General features: G+C 30.4%; 1 protein-coding gene across 1 annotated transcript in view; it reads right to left on the reverse strand.

Moving 5' to 3' along the window:
• The window catches only part of LOC136978208 (uncharacterized), a 175,635-nt gene that overhangs the window by 14,033 nt on the left and 148,885 nt on the right, over positions 1-12,717 (reverse strand). Inside the window, exons 11-13 of the mRNA XM_067273865.1 lie at positions 12,238-12,347; positions 9,692-9,874; positions 5,994-6,228 (exon numbers count right to left, since the gene is read on the reverse strand). Of these exons, the coding sequence (XP_067129966.1) occupies positions 5,994-6,228; positions 9,692-9,874; positions 12,238-12,347 (528 nt within the window). The remainder of the gene's footprint in view (positions 1-5,993; positions 6,229-9,691; positions 9,875-12,237; positions 12,348-12,717) is intronic.

The following is a 12,717-nucleotide window of genomic DNA, read 5'->3' on the forward strand; positions in this document are numbered from 1 at the left end:
CCCCACACAATACAGACCAATTACATGTCTTCCAACACTGTACAAATTATTGACATCCTGTATCGCAAACAAAATATACAAACATATTGAAGAACACGACATTCTTACGGAACAACAAAAAGGTTGCCGTAGAAATCACAGGGGATGCAAAGAACAGTTACTCATAGATTCAGTCATTCTACGGCAAGCACACAAACAACACAGAAACATACACATGGCATATATAGACTACAGAAAAGCATTCGACAGTGTTCCACACAGTTGGCTGCTACATATTCTACACATGTACAAAATACATCCATCACTCATTGCATTCTTTCAAAACACTATGCAGCACTGGAGAACAACACTACATCTCAGGGTTAGTAACACTTCCATACAAACAAAGCAAATTTTTATTAGGCGAGGAATTTTTCAAGGAGATTCCTTGAGTCCTCTCTGGTTCTGCTTAGCCCTGAACCCATTATCCAACATGTTAAACAACACACAATATGGTTACAATATCAGACACGAAAAAACAACACAGTTTACACTGTCACATCTCATGTACATGGATGACATAAAACTTTATGCATCCACACAAAAACAACTTCATCAACTCCTACAAATCACACATTCATACACTAAGGACATACAAATGGAATTTGGCCTAGATAAATGCAAAACACTTCACATAGAAAAAGGAATCCTGAAGAAAGAAGATTTTGCGCTTGGAAATGGAGACATTATTGAATCCATGGAAGAGGGTGAGTTCTACAAGTATTTAGGATTCCAACAGGCCAAACTAACAGAACATACACAAATAAAGCAAAGATTAATTAAAGAATACCAAAGTAGGTTAAATGCTATTCTCAGAACACAGTTAAATGCAAAACACACAGTCAAAGCAATAAACACATATGTCATTCCAGTACTTACATATTCTTTTGGAGTTATACATTGGACTCACACAGATCTTGAGCAACTCCAAAGGAAAACAAGAACTACACTTACTAAGCATAAACAACATCATCCTAAATCCGCCACAGAAAGACTAACCCTTCCACGTAAAGATGGCGGACGTGGCCTGATTGACATAGTTAACCTTCACTACAAACAAATACAGTCACTGCGAGAGTTTTTCTACAAGAAACAAGAAACATCACAATTACATAAAGCAGTAACTCTAGCAGATTCAAATAACACACCATTAAACTTACACTCACATCATATGGACACAACACAACATATAAAAGGCATAGACACCATTAAGCAATCGTGGGCTCGAAAGGCACTCCATGGCAGGCATCCTTACGACCTGGCCCAGGATTTTGTTGACAAAACTGCGTCAAACAGCTGGTTAGCTCGGGGATGCCTCTTTGGGGAGACGGAAGGATTCATGATCGCCATACAGGATCAGGTCATAAATACTAAAAACTACAGAAAACACATACTCAAAGATGCAACACTCACAAATGACACATGCAGAAAATGTCACATCATGCCAGAAACTATACAACACATCACCTCTGGTTGCAAGCTCTTGGCACAGACAGATTATTTACACAGACATAATCAAGTAGCAAATATAATACACCAAGAGCTTGCAAAGAAACACAAATTAGTAGACATCCACGAACCATACTACAAATACATTCCACAGACAGTATTGGAAAACAACACGCACAAAATGTACTACGACAGAGCCATAATCACAGATAAAACAATTTACCACAACAGACCAGACATCACACTCATTGACAAACACAATAAAATCACATACATTATAGACATATCCATTCCAAACACTCACAATATACAAAACGCATGCACTGAAAAAATTAGCAAGTCACAGAACTCGCCCAGGAAATAAGGCATCTGTGGAGGATGGATAGGGTGCTTATTGTACCTGTTGTTCTCTCCTCTACAGGTGTCATACCACACACACTACACAAAAGCCTGGGCATGTTACAATTGAATAGAAACACAAACATCATACTACAGAAGGCCACTATATTGAATACATGTCATATTGTGAGAAAATTCCTGAATACAGACACACACACTGATACACTTCTTTAATTTCTGTTTTGGTTACTATGCCTTGACTTTGGTCCGGCATAGTACACAGCCACCGGTGTTAACCGAGTATATCTCACTTAACCCAACATAATAATAAAGTAGAAACATGATGTGTTTTTTGCACTTTGCAAATTATAAAACAAAGACATTATTTTAAACTAATACATATCATAAATGAGTATTAAACATAAATTAAAATCAAATTCTACAATTAAAATCAGACATTAAAATTTGCTTAATATATGGAACAGATAAAGAACTCATTTTAAAATTCAACTTAAACTTGTTATAAAAAATAAATTATTCATTTATCTTCCCTAATCTAAGATTTTATTCTATTCCATCAATCATTTTTAAAGGAATAGAAGGCAAATGGCATCAACTTCTTGCACAATCCCTGGAAGGATAAATCAACACACTAAAAACCTTTTTTTATATCCCAGTACAAATAGCTTTAGATAAAAACTAACATTTTCGACCAAAAACTTGGTCTTCGTCAGGCTATTGATAAGTATAAAATTCGAAACTGGAATTCAAATAACATGTTTAAAATTATTTTAAATTCAAAATTATTTAAAAATTGGAAACTAATTTTCCGATTTAACTTATATACTTTAGCACGTACAGCAAAAATTAGTTTCCAATTTTTAAATAATTTGGAATTTAAAATAATTTTAAACATGTTTGAATTCCAGTTTCGAATTTTATACTGGTCAATAGCCTGACGAAGACCAAGATTTTGGTCGAAAATGTTAGTTTTTATCTAAAGCTGTTCGTACTGGGATATAAAAAAGGTTTTTAGTGTGCAAATGGCATCTTTGTTAAAAATATTTTCTTTTAGACTTCTTAAAAATTCACAGCTTTATTTTTACATTTTCACTTGATCTAGTTTTTCCTAAAATATTTGCTTCTTTACAGCATACTTCTATATTCTATTTTAGGTAATATCTGCTAAAAGTGTATGTCAAAGCTTCCTTATTTTTTTATCTCTCTATTTATACAAAAGAAACTAATATACCATTAACAGATGAGGTTTTAAACAGAATATAAAAGTTTGTTAAGAAAAAATAAATGTTTCACATATAGATAAGGAGAACAATCTTCATAATGTAAAGTTTAATAAAAAAATTTAGAAGACAAAAAAAAAAATAAAATAAAGTGTGCTACTCTTTGGTATGGAATTTTAGTTCTAAGAACTCAAGTTAAAGAAAAAGGAATATTTAAAAAAGTTTGAATTGAATAAACTTTAAACCCTGATTTTAACTGATATTTATGATATTTGAAAAATATTCTTTAAAATTTCTTATTTACTTGAATTTTTTTTTAACATATAATTTGTTATTCTTAAATTAGCTTCTTTTTTAATGTAATATCATTTTTTATCATTACTATTTAATAATGAAATTATTCATACATTATGATATCACACCATGGCATAAAAATTTCAATATGGCTTACAATAATGCTTTATTTATTATGGAATGTGTAAAATTAATAAGTTTCTGAATGAATAAAATTTATTCATACAGAAATGTTTAATGCTTTCTGCAATAATTTAATCCCAAAGAAGATTAATAAATATTAACATTTTTTAAAATGAAATGAAGACTATCATTTATACATAAAACCTGTCTAAAACAGAACTTGCATAAATCAGAAACCCACAGAACAGGAAAACTTTAGAATGGGGTATTCTTCTATGTTAAAGTTTACTATAAGTCAGAAACCTGTCACTAGAAATGTGGAAACAGAAGAGATTTTTGAGTGTAAAAAATTAAATTTAACCTGAATAAAGCAAAAAATTAAGATTACAATCCTGAACAAATTAAGTAAAATCCCTTCAAGGTATAATGGTCATCACAGAGCAAAAACTGAATCAGAACAATTTTGAACTTTTCAGAGAAATGAAGATCATGTGACACAAGACACAGACACAAGACTTTTGTTAATATTACCCAAAGGTAGAGTCAAATACTTTAAGAATAATAGAGAACTTTCAAGCTTCAAATGAATTTCCAAGAACTGAATTTGCAAGAACAAGCAACAAATGTAAGTTGTTGAAAACAATCGAAATAAGGTAACAGTGTTGCCAATTTGCCTTGTACAGACTAGTTAGTAACTAACTAGTAATGAGAATTCAAATACTCAAAAACTCTGTTCAATCCAATATAATCTTTACTAATTAACCATGGCCTCCAAGAATTTGTATGGAAGCAATGAAGTCTAGGAGGAAAGTTGTAATATTGATGAATGAGATGAAAAAGGAACTTATTGAAAAGCATGAAAGTGTAACATGTGGGGTGAATCTGGTGGCCATGTATTTGTTATGAAATACAGAAATTACAAAAATGACATTATTGCATTAATTAATCTATTAAAGTTACTATAGATGTATATACTGTCAGACAACATTAAAATCCGTTTTAAAGCACAAGTATTTTCAACAATACACAATAGTCATCATCAAGCTATTGAATGTAGAATGGAACATCATTATGTCCAGTAGGCCTAAGACATTCTTGAAATTTAAATATTCCAAACATTTAAACATTGCAATAAAATTCAAGACTCATGAGTATGAGAAAAAACAAAATTTGAAGTAAAATGCAAACAAAAACATAAGGCTCAATGGAACTTTCAATTTTTATGGCATGAGTTTGTGATATGTTATAACATGAAGCAACTAGCATAATGTTGTATTGTGGTTGAAAAATTTAAAAAGTGCAGTCCACAACTCAGAAAGCTCAAGCTTGAACATAAGGTGCAATAAATAATACCCTTCAATTGGAACAATCCCTGAGGAGGATGGTTTGAGTCCACAAAGATTTGAAATTGGATTACATGACCTTTCTGGTCAGCACTGTGGCACATCTACATTTTGCAATATCCCACTGGTGCTATGCTAAACAACTTGCCAGCAATCTGACCATGGCACTGATGTATAATGTGTTTTCCCCAGTTACATCGAGGCTTGAGCTTCATAACTTGCAGATCGGACTTTAACTTTTCAACCACAACATAACACTATGCTAGTTGCCCCATATTATAACACATCACAAACGCATGCCATAAAAATTAAAAGTTTCATTCAGTCTTTTATTTTTGTTTGTGCTTTATTTCAAATTCTGTTTTTCTCATGAGCTTCAAATTTCATTGTAAAATCTAAATATTTGGAATACTTACATTTTGAGAACTTTATAGGCCTACTGCACATACTGAGATTGCATTCTAATTTGTTAGCCTGATGATGACTACTGTGTATCATTAATTAAAAATACTTGCACTTTAAAAGGTTTTAATGCTGTCTAAGAGTGTATACATCTGGTAGTATACTATAATAGATTAATTAATCCAATAATGTCATTTCTGTATCTCATAAAAAATAATAAAACTATTCAATTCAATACAAACATCCTTAATTGTCAAAATTTTTCAATTTGAAAATAGAATTATTTATTTTAGAATTAATGAATTTAATTTTATCAAATAAAAGTTTTTAAAGTATCAAATTTGCAAAAATTCTTTTAGAAAAAAAGAATAAAAATCTTACTTAAACTGTTTCAAATACAAAATATATAGTATTTTTTGAAAATCAGATATTTGTAAAAGCCAAATAGTTGGAAAATCCCAAAACATTTAAATGAAGATAAAAACAAGGATCTCAGTATAATAAAATTTTGAAAGTAAAGTTTGCAGATCAAAAATTATTTTTCATTTTTAATTTTGCACTTTATGCTCATTTTAAAAAATTTATTTTTAAAATAAATTACTTTCAAATTTTAATGAAATATAATTACTTTTTAAACAAATTAAACATTTCTTAGCTTTCATTTGTCTAAATATTAATTTTAATTGTTATACATTCATGAAGTAAATTATATTAATTCATTTAAATACTGAAAAATATAACAGGGATGTTTAAAGATACATACTTTCCACTACACATTCCAGTTACCCCACTGGTTAATTCTGGTTTTTCATCTCCCAAACACCAGTTGATACTGTGCGGCTTCGTCTTTTCTGTCTCCCGGGATGGTTTCACACTAACTTGACCCAGATGAGGGTGCATTAGAGTGTATCCTTCAGGGAGAAGATCATTCAGATGGGGATCTCCCATTAAACGACAGCACATTGCTCTGGAAAGGTGACCGTGGTGATACAAGTTCCCTACAAATAAAAATAATAAATAAAATTTAATATAAAAATTGTAATGACAGTACCAATTAATACATAATCTGAAATGTTTGTAAAAAATTTTCTATCAGGGGTAGGTAAAAGTTTCTGTCACTACCACTATACAACACTGTAGTGGTCTAATGGACAAAGCCACAAGCAGATAGACGAAAGGAGTTTGCAGATGAGGAGCTTGAAGTGCAGTTGGAAGGGGATGCCACATAACTGATCACATAACTGACAAAACAATTTGAAGTGGATCAATCAACAGTCAAGAAAATCCAAAAGATTAGTAAGTGGATCCTGCATATTTTAATGAATCATCATATTGGGCAATAATTGGGTGTATGCATGTTGTTGCTACAGCAGTTTCAACTAAAGAATTTCTTATGGAAAGTGGTCACCAGGGATTAAAAATAAATCTATTTAGACAACCTAGAATGCAAATGATCCTTTATCAATCCAGGCCAGCCATAAACATCCACTGCAAAACAAGGTATACACAGAAAAAAAATGTGTGTGTGTTGAGATATGCATGGAGTGTTGTATTTTGAGCTTGTTACAACCTGACAAAACAATCATTGCACAACAGTACAGCAATCAGTTGAGGAGACTGAATGCCAAAATCAAGCAAAAACACCCATGCAGGTAAAAGATGCTGTCCAGCCATCCTCTTACACAACAATGCAGACCAGATGTCAGTGACACTACAGGAGCAACCCTTGATCAGTTAAAGTAAGAAATTTTACATCCAGCTTATTCCCTAGATATTGCTTCAACAGACTTTCATCTGTTTTGCTCTTTGCCAACCTTTGACCTCAAGGACCACTAAATTCACAATTCTGAATCTTGTGGATCATCATCATGAATTTTTTTTTTTTAACAATACAAACCGCTATAGAATAATAATCATAAAAGTTCCATTATACTTTATTAATATGTAATTCACTTGTTTAATTATAACAAATTAGTGTGAAGTTTATTGTTGCTTGATTGAAATAACTATGCATTCTTGACTCTTCCACGAAGTGGTAGAACTGGCTAACCTGATATGCTACGAATCTATCTTCAGCTATGATGGTCAAACATATAGACAAAAAGGGGAATTCCAATGGGAAGTCCGATCTCAGGAATACTATGTGAGTTGGTTGTTAGAAAACTGGAGAAAAGAGTTTTATATGACTTCCGAAAAGATATAATATATTTTAAAAGATATGTGGACGACATCTTTATATTATGGAATAATAACTAAGATAAATGAATTCATTGAACGGATCAATCATAACAACGGCCTAAAACTGAAATTAGAACAGAAAAGTTTCGTAATAATGCATTTTTTAGACATCAACATCCAATTCAAAAAACAGTATTTATCCACCAGTGTTTACATTAAACCAATGTGCAGTCCACTTTACATCTCCTCGCAATCAAATGATCCATATCATTATAAGATGGCAGCATTCCGGGCTCTAATCAGAAAGGCCTTTCTATATTGTGACAACGTTATGGACAGAGCAAAGGAAATTGACAGAATTCTACAAGTAACCAAAGCCATAGGGTACAAAAAAGACACAATAACAGGAATTGTTAGAAGGTGCGAGATGAGCATAACAAGGGGCTCAAAACAAGGTCCTGGTAAAATCACAAAATTCACTTGTAACATAAATGTAAAAAGCATTATGAAAGAAATTGCAGACTGCAAAGTGTCAACAATAATTCTAAAAAGAGCCCCAAACCTGTATAAAATTTTAAGAAATGACAAGGATAACATTAGGAAGGAAGAAAAAGCAGGTGCGTATAAGATTCCATACGAAAACGCACAGCTGGGAATTAGGAAAGAATATATCGGCGTTACAACAAGGAATTTGGGTGTAATATCCTATTCACACTGTACATTTTAAGCCAGCTTAAGGTATGAAATATGAATGGAACTGACTTAACGTTAAACCGGTTTAACTACCAACAACCAGCTCAGCTTAAATCGCTTTCTCAAAGGAGCTTAAGTCGCTTCAAGCTTTCCACGAGGTACGCCACAAGTTCAAAAATAATATCAGAAGCAGATGTGCAGGTACAAATGTTCGAACAAATGACACTCTTCTCTGTTAGCATGTATATGCCGCTTCGGTACAAGAAGTTTAGATGATAATATAAATTTCTTGTTTACGAAAAAAAATATATATATAAATTTGTGTCAAAAATCCATTCTTATCACAGTTCTATCGCTAAAGTGATATAAACATTGAGAGAATCGTGCTGCCAACGACAACGACATCACTGATAATAAATATTAATAATTCCTAACTAACGTCTTATGCTCTTTAAATAAGTTATTTATAATTTAAATTACTTAATATAAATTAATTTATGATGATTTATGAAAAATAAGCAAAAGTTTGATTTTATTTAAAATGTAATATTGAGTACACCCACTTAAGGGCTAAATGAATAATTCGCTTTAATTACCTTGTGTGAACGAGTAGTTAATCTTGTTTTCGACAATGCGACTTAACTTAATTCTGCTTAAATCTTAATCCCGCTTAAAATGTACAGTGTGAATAGGGTAGGGAGCACAAGTATAACATTAGAAAGAGTTCCAATACAACAGTATTATCTCAGATGGCTCAGACCCAAGGCTTGGTAGTTAAATGGGATGAAGCGGACATTATCAAACCAGTGAGCTCCCCAACATTAGCAAAGACCGCTGAGAAAATAGAGATTTATAAGAGCAAACTAGAAGAGGCATGTATAAATGCAAGGAACACAGAAGACCTACCATCGGCCTAGAAGTATATTGTTAAAAAGTCTGCCAGAAACTCATAATTTACATGTTAAATTTTAATGTTCAAAGTAGTATTAGTTGATAGTTATATTTAGTAGTATTTCTGAGTTTATTTTTATTATTGTTTTTATTATATATATTTTTATACATTACTCGTATGTTATTTTTTTTTAATCCGTTGACAGTTTTTTTGAAATTTAAATTTTCGATCTTGTGGAAGGGAAATGTTCCAATTGTCCGTTTTCAACCTAACAATGGCCTATGGAATAGGTCGAAAATGTTTGTTTTAAATAAACTCTCTCGGCAACAATAAAGGTGTTTGGTTATTGTCTAATCTTTTGCTGAGCACGTTCTATTTAATGTTGTTGTTATATGCAGTTTCCAGCAAACTTTAATAAATTTTTTCTATTTGTGAAAATTTCTATATAATTCAAAGGTAATTTTTAATATATATCTTACACAGCATTATTAATATGATTTTGGAGGTTACAGAATGTATTAAATTACTTTAAAAACGAAAAATAATTTTATCATTTGATTTCAGGATATCTTGTATATCTTAAAAATAATTAATTTTGTCCTGGGATTTCCTGGGACCCTGGGAAACAGTTCACTTTTATCCCAAAATCCCAGGACAAGCAAAAGACCGGGAAATGAGAAACTCTAATTATTACATACCTAGAGTAATAGAGCTTAGGTAAATTGGTTGCAGAAAATGACTCAGTAGTGCACCTTGTAAACCAAGAACATTCCAACGAGCTATTTTGTCACTACATGACATAGTCCGTAACCTTTCACCAGTCAGAATAGCATCCCAGGTCTGAAACCTGTGCTGTATATCAATAGGAATGGTACCTTCACCTATGTTTAAAAAAATTAATTTTTTTAAATTTTTATTTAGAAGCAATGTTTTTTAATTTACAAGAATTTTTTAATTTATTTGTTCATAACAAAAATAGACATTAAGCAGTTTATTCAAAGATATACAATATCTCTGAATAAACTGCTTCAGAAGAGATATTCAATATAGTTCAATTCTCACTAAACTGGTTATAATATTAATTTTGCTTTCTAATGCAGTAACCAATTATGGTTTTGAAATTACTATTTTTTGATTATTTCAACTGTCTGTTTGCTTATGAATTTTAGGTAACAAATTATTATTTATAACTTCTGTGTCACTATTATTTCTAGTAGTCAGTCATATAATAAATCTTATTTAAAAAAAAAAAACAAATATAAAATTCATTACGTACAGGGTAGTCTAAAACTAGTTAATTGAAACATATTTAAGATTATTAAGAATGGTTGAAATCAGTTTGGAACTATATATTTATTATTTGTAATTTACTTTTTCATTAAAGTGATGGTGATATAATTGTGGTTATTACAATCACCAGCTACATGTTATTGTTGGTGATTGTGATAACCACCAAACAGGTTTTAATTATGCTTTAAATATATTTCAATTAACTGACTTTGGAACTCCTCTGTATGTAAAAATCTAATTAAATTTTAACATTATTATTACTAAATATTTCTTTTTGCTTTACCCTGTAAAGATACATCTCTTTTGAGTTATGTACTGAAACATACAGAACAAAGATTTGATAATGTCTTTACAGGTGTCCAATAATTTTCAATTTCCCTGAAATTTTCAGGTTTTTACAGGATGAAAACCTACACTTTTCCCTGACTGACTGAAACAACTCACTGCAGAAATTAAAAACAGTTCTTAGTTTATTTGACATTACCAAATGAAACTGAACAGTTGTAAGGCTGTTCAATTTCCTTTATTATGAAGCATGATTAATTTTTTCATTTTGATTACTCAATTCACATAGTCTTGCTTCAAACTATGCAAAAGATTGTATATCATATTGATTCTACATGGCTTACTATAATTTATTACAATATGGGAATTCAAATTGACATTGTCCATCTTATAGTGTAAATCCAAAACATGTTTTTCAAATTATGAGTAAATATCACAAAATAAACAAAATAATCATATGCTTTATTAAATATAGAATAAAATCATTCCTTTTTTTGAATTCTTTCATTAATGTCCCAATATTCTTCTTAGCTTCTACAAGAATTATCATCATCTTTTTCTATAACACTCTCACCATTTCTACAGCCATCAATTTCTTACTCCATTTGTTTTCTTTCTTTATTCTTCCAGTTTAAGAACTACCATAGCTTCCTTGTACCACTGGGCTGCATTCTAAGTTGCATGGATCAACTGTTTTGATAAATCCAATTTCCCCAATCTACCAGCTGACATGACTATCATACCTGTAAACTAAAAGGGTCTTTTCATTTTGGTTTTCCATTAAGCATTCTTTGTTGATGGAAAATCCACATTTCATGTAAGCGTTACCATGGAACATTATTAAAATCATCATCACAAATGTTCATATTCTTTTACTTCAGCACATTGATGTGGCAGACTAAGCCAAAAGAATCTAGCCTGTCATACTGTCTGGAGTAGACTGAATTTTTTATAATCAGCTACTGAGACAAATTTTTGTTTATGGTTTAAAGTATGTTATATCAGGCAACAAAATGTAGATTTAAACAACATAGTTAAAATTAGTTTATTGACTATAAAAAAATAGAAATTATTATTATTATTGAAGAAAAATTTCAAACAAATTTTAATTACAGAATTTCTTATTTCATTGTAAGAAATATTTTTAGACAATTTATATTGTAAAAGACATTTTAAAATAATGATTTAATTTTATATTTTCCTACATAAATAAAAATGTTAACATATTCGTTTTAATTGTCAAAAATATTAGAGTAAGTTAAACAAATTTTTTAAGTTTCAGAAAATAAAAATACAGAGTACTCACAATCATTACAACTCCAAAATCCAGTAAAGTCATTTTTCATGTGTTGTTTGAAGTTAAAAAATATTTTATTTGGTTAAAAATTATTATTATTATTATTTTTTTTTGTTTTGATGTGCACACACGTGCGCACACATGCTTTTTTCCAAATCATAACCCTCAAAAATTAATTTGAGATATATTAAAGAACTAAGGTTTATTTCTTCTTCGACTAATAAAACAATTTTTGTATTACTGACAATAGAAGTTTTGTGTAATATATAATTTATATAAAAATTTTAGATCCTCCTTCCTATATAAATAATTGAATATTTGTGATTTTCTCAACAGCCTAATATAGTATTTTAAAAGATTTTACAAACTTACCTCCCTCCATCTTAGACCTCAATAATCCATGCTTACTGTTGTTATAGACTGGATGATGTTGCCCATCATTAGCTTCAGATGGTTCTCCCTGATCTTCAGATTTTGAATTACTATGAAATATATATTTTTGTAGAATTAAAAATTTATATTATTTTTTTACTTTCTGAATTTTAATAAATTATGTTTATATTTTATTTTGCTACATTCATTTAAAATAATGAAATTCAAGAGTTAAATTCTACATACTGACATAGTTGAATTTCTATATAAATTTTTTAGCTAAAAAATTTATATATGTAACATTGAAAAAATTTTTTTTATGTTTTTAAGACAATGAATCTTCTTAAAACCTTATAAACGGTGAGAGTATGCTCAAAGTTTGTAAGCAAACATTTTCGGATCCATCTCTGGGTCCATCCTCAAGCTATATTCTTTTTAACGAACGGTTATAACGAAGACCAGCTGTGTTCCAGATGAAAA

Source organism: Centruroides vittatus, unplaced genomic scaffold (assembly GCF_030686945.1).
Source record: "Centruroides vittatus isolate TY-2023 unplaced genomic scaffold, ASM3068694v2 contig_5, whole genome shotgun sequence".
NCBI lineage: Eukaryota > Metazoa > Arthropoda > Arachnida > Scorpiones > Buthidae > Centruroides > Centruroides vittatus.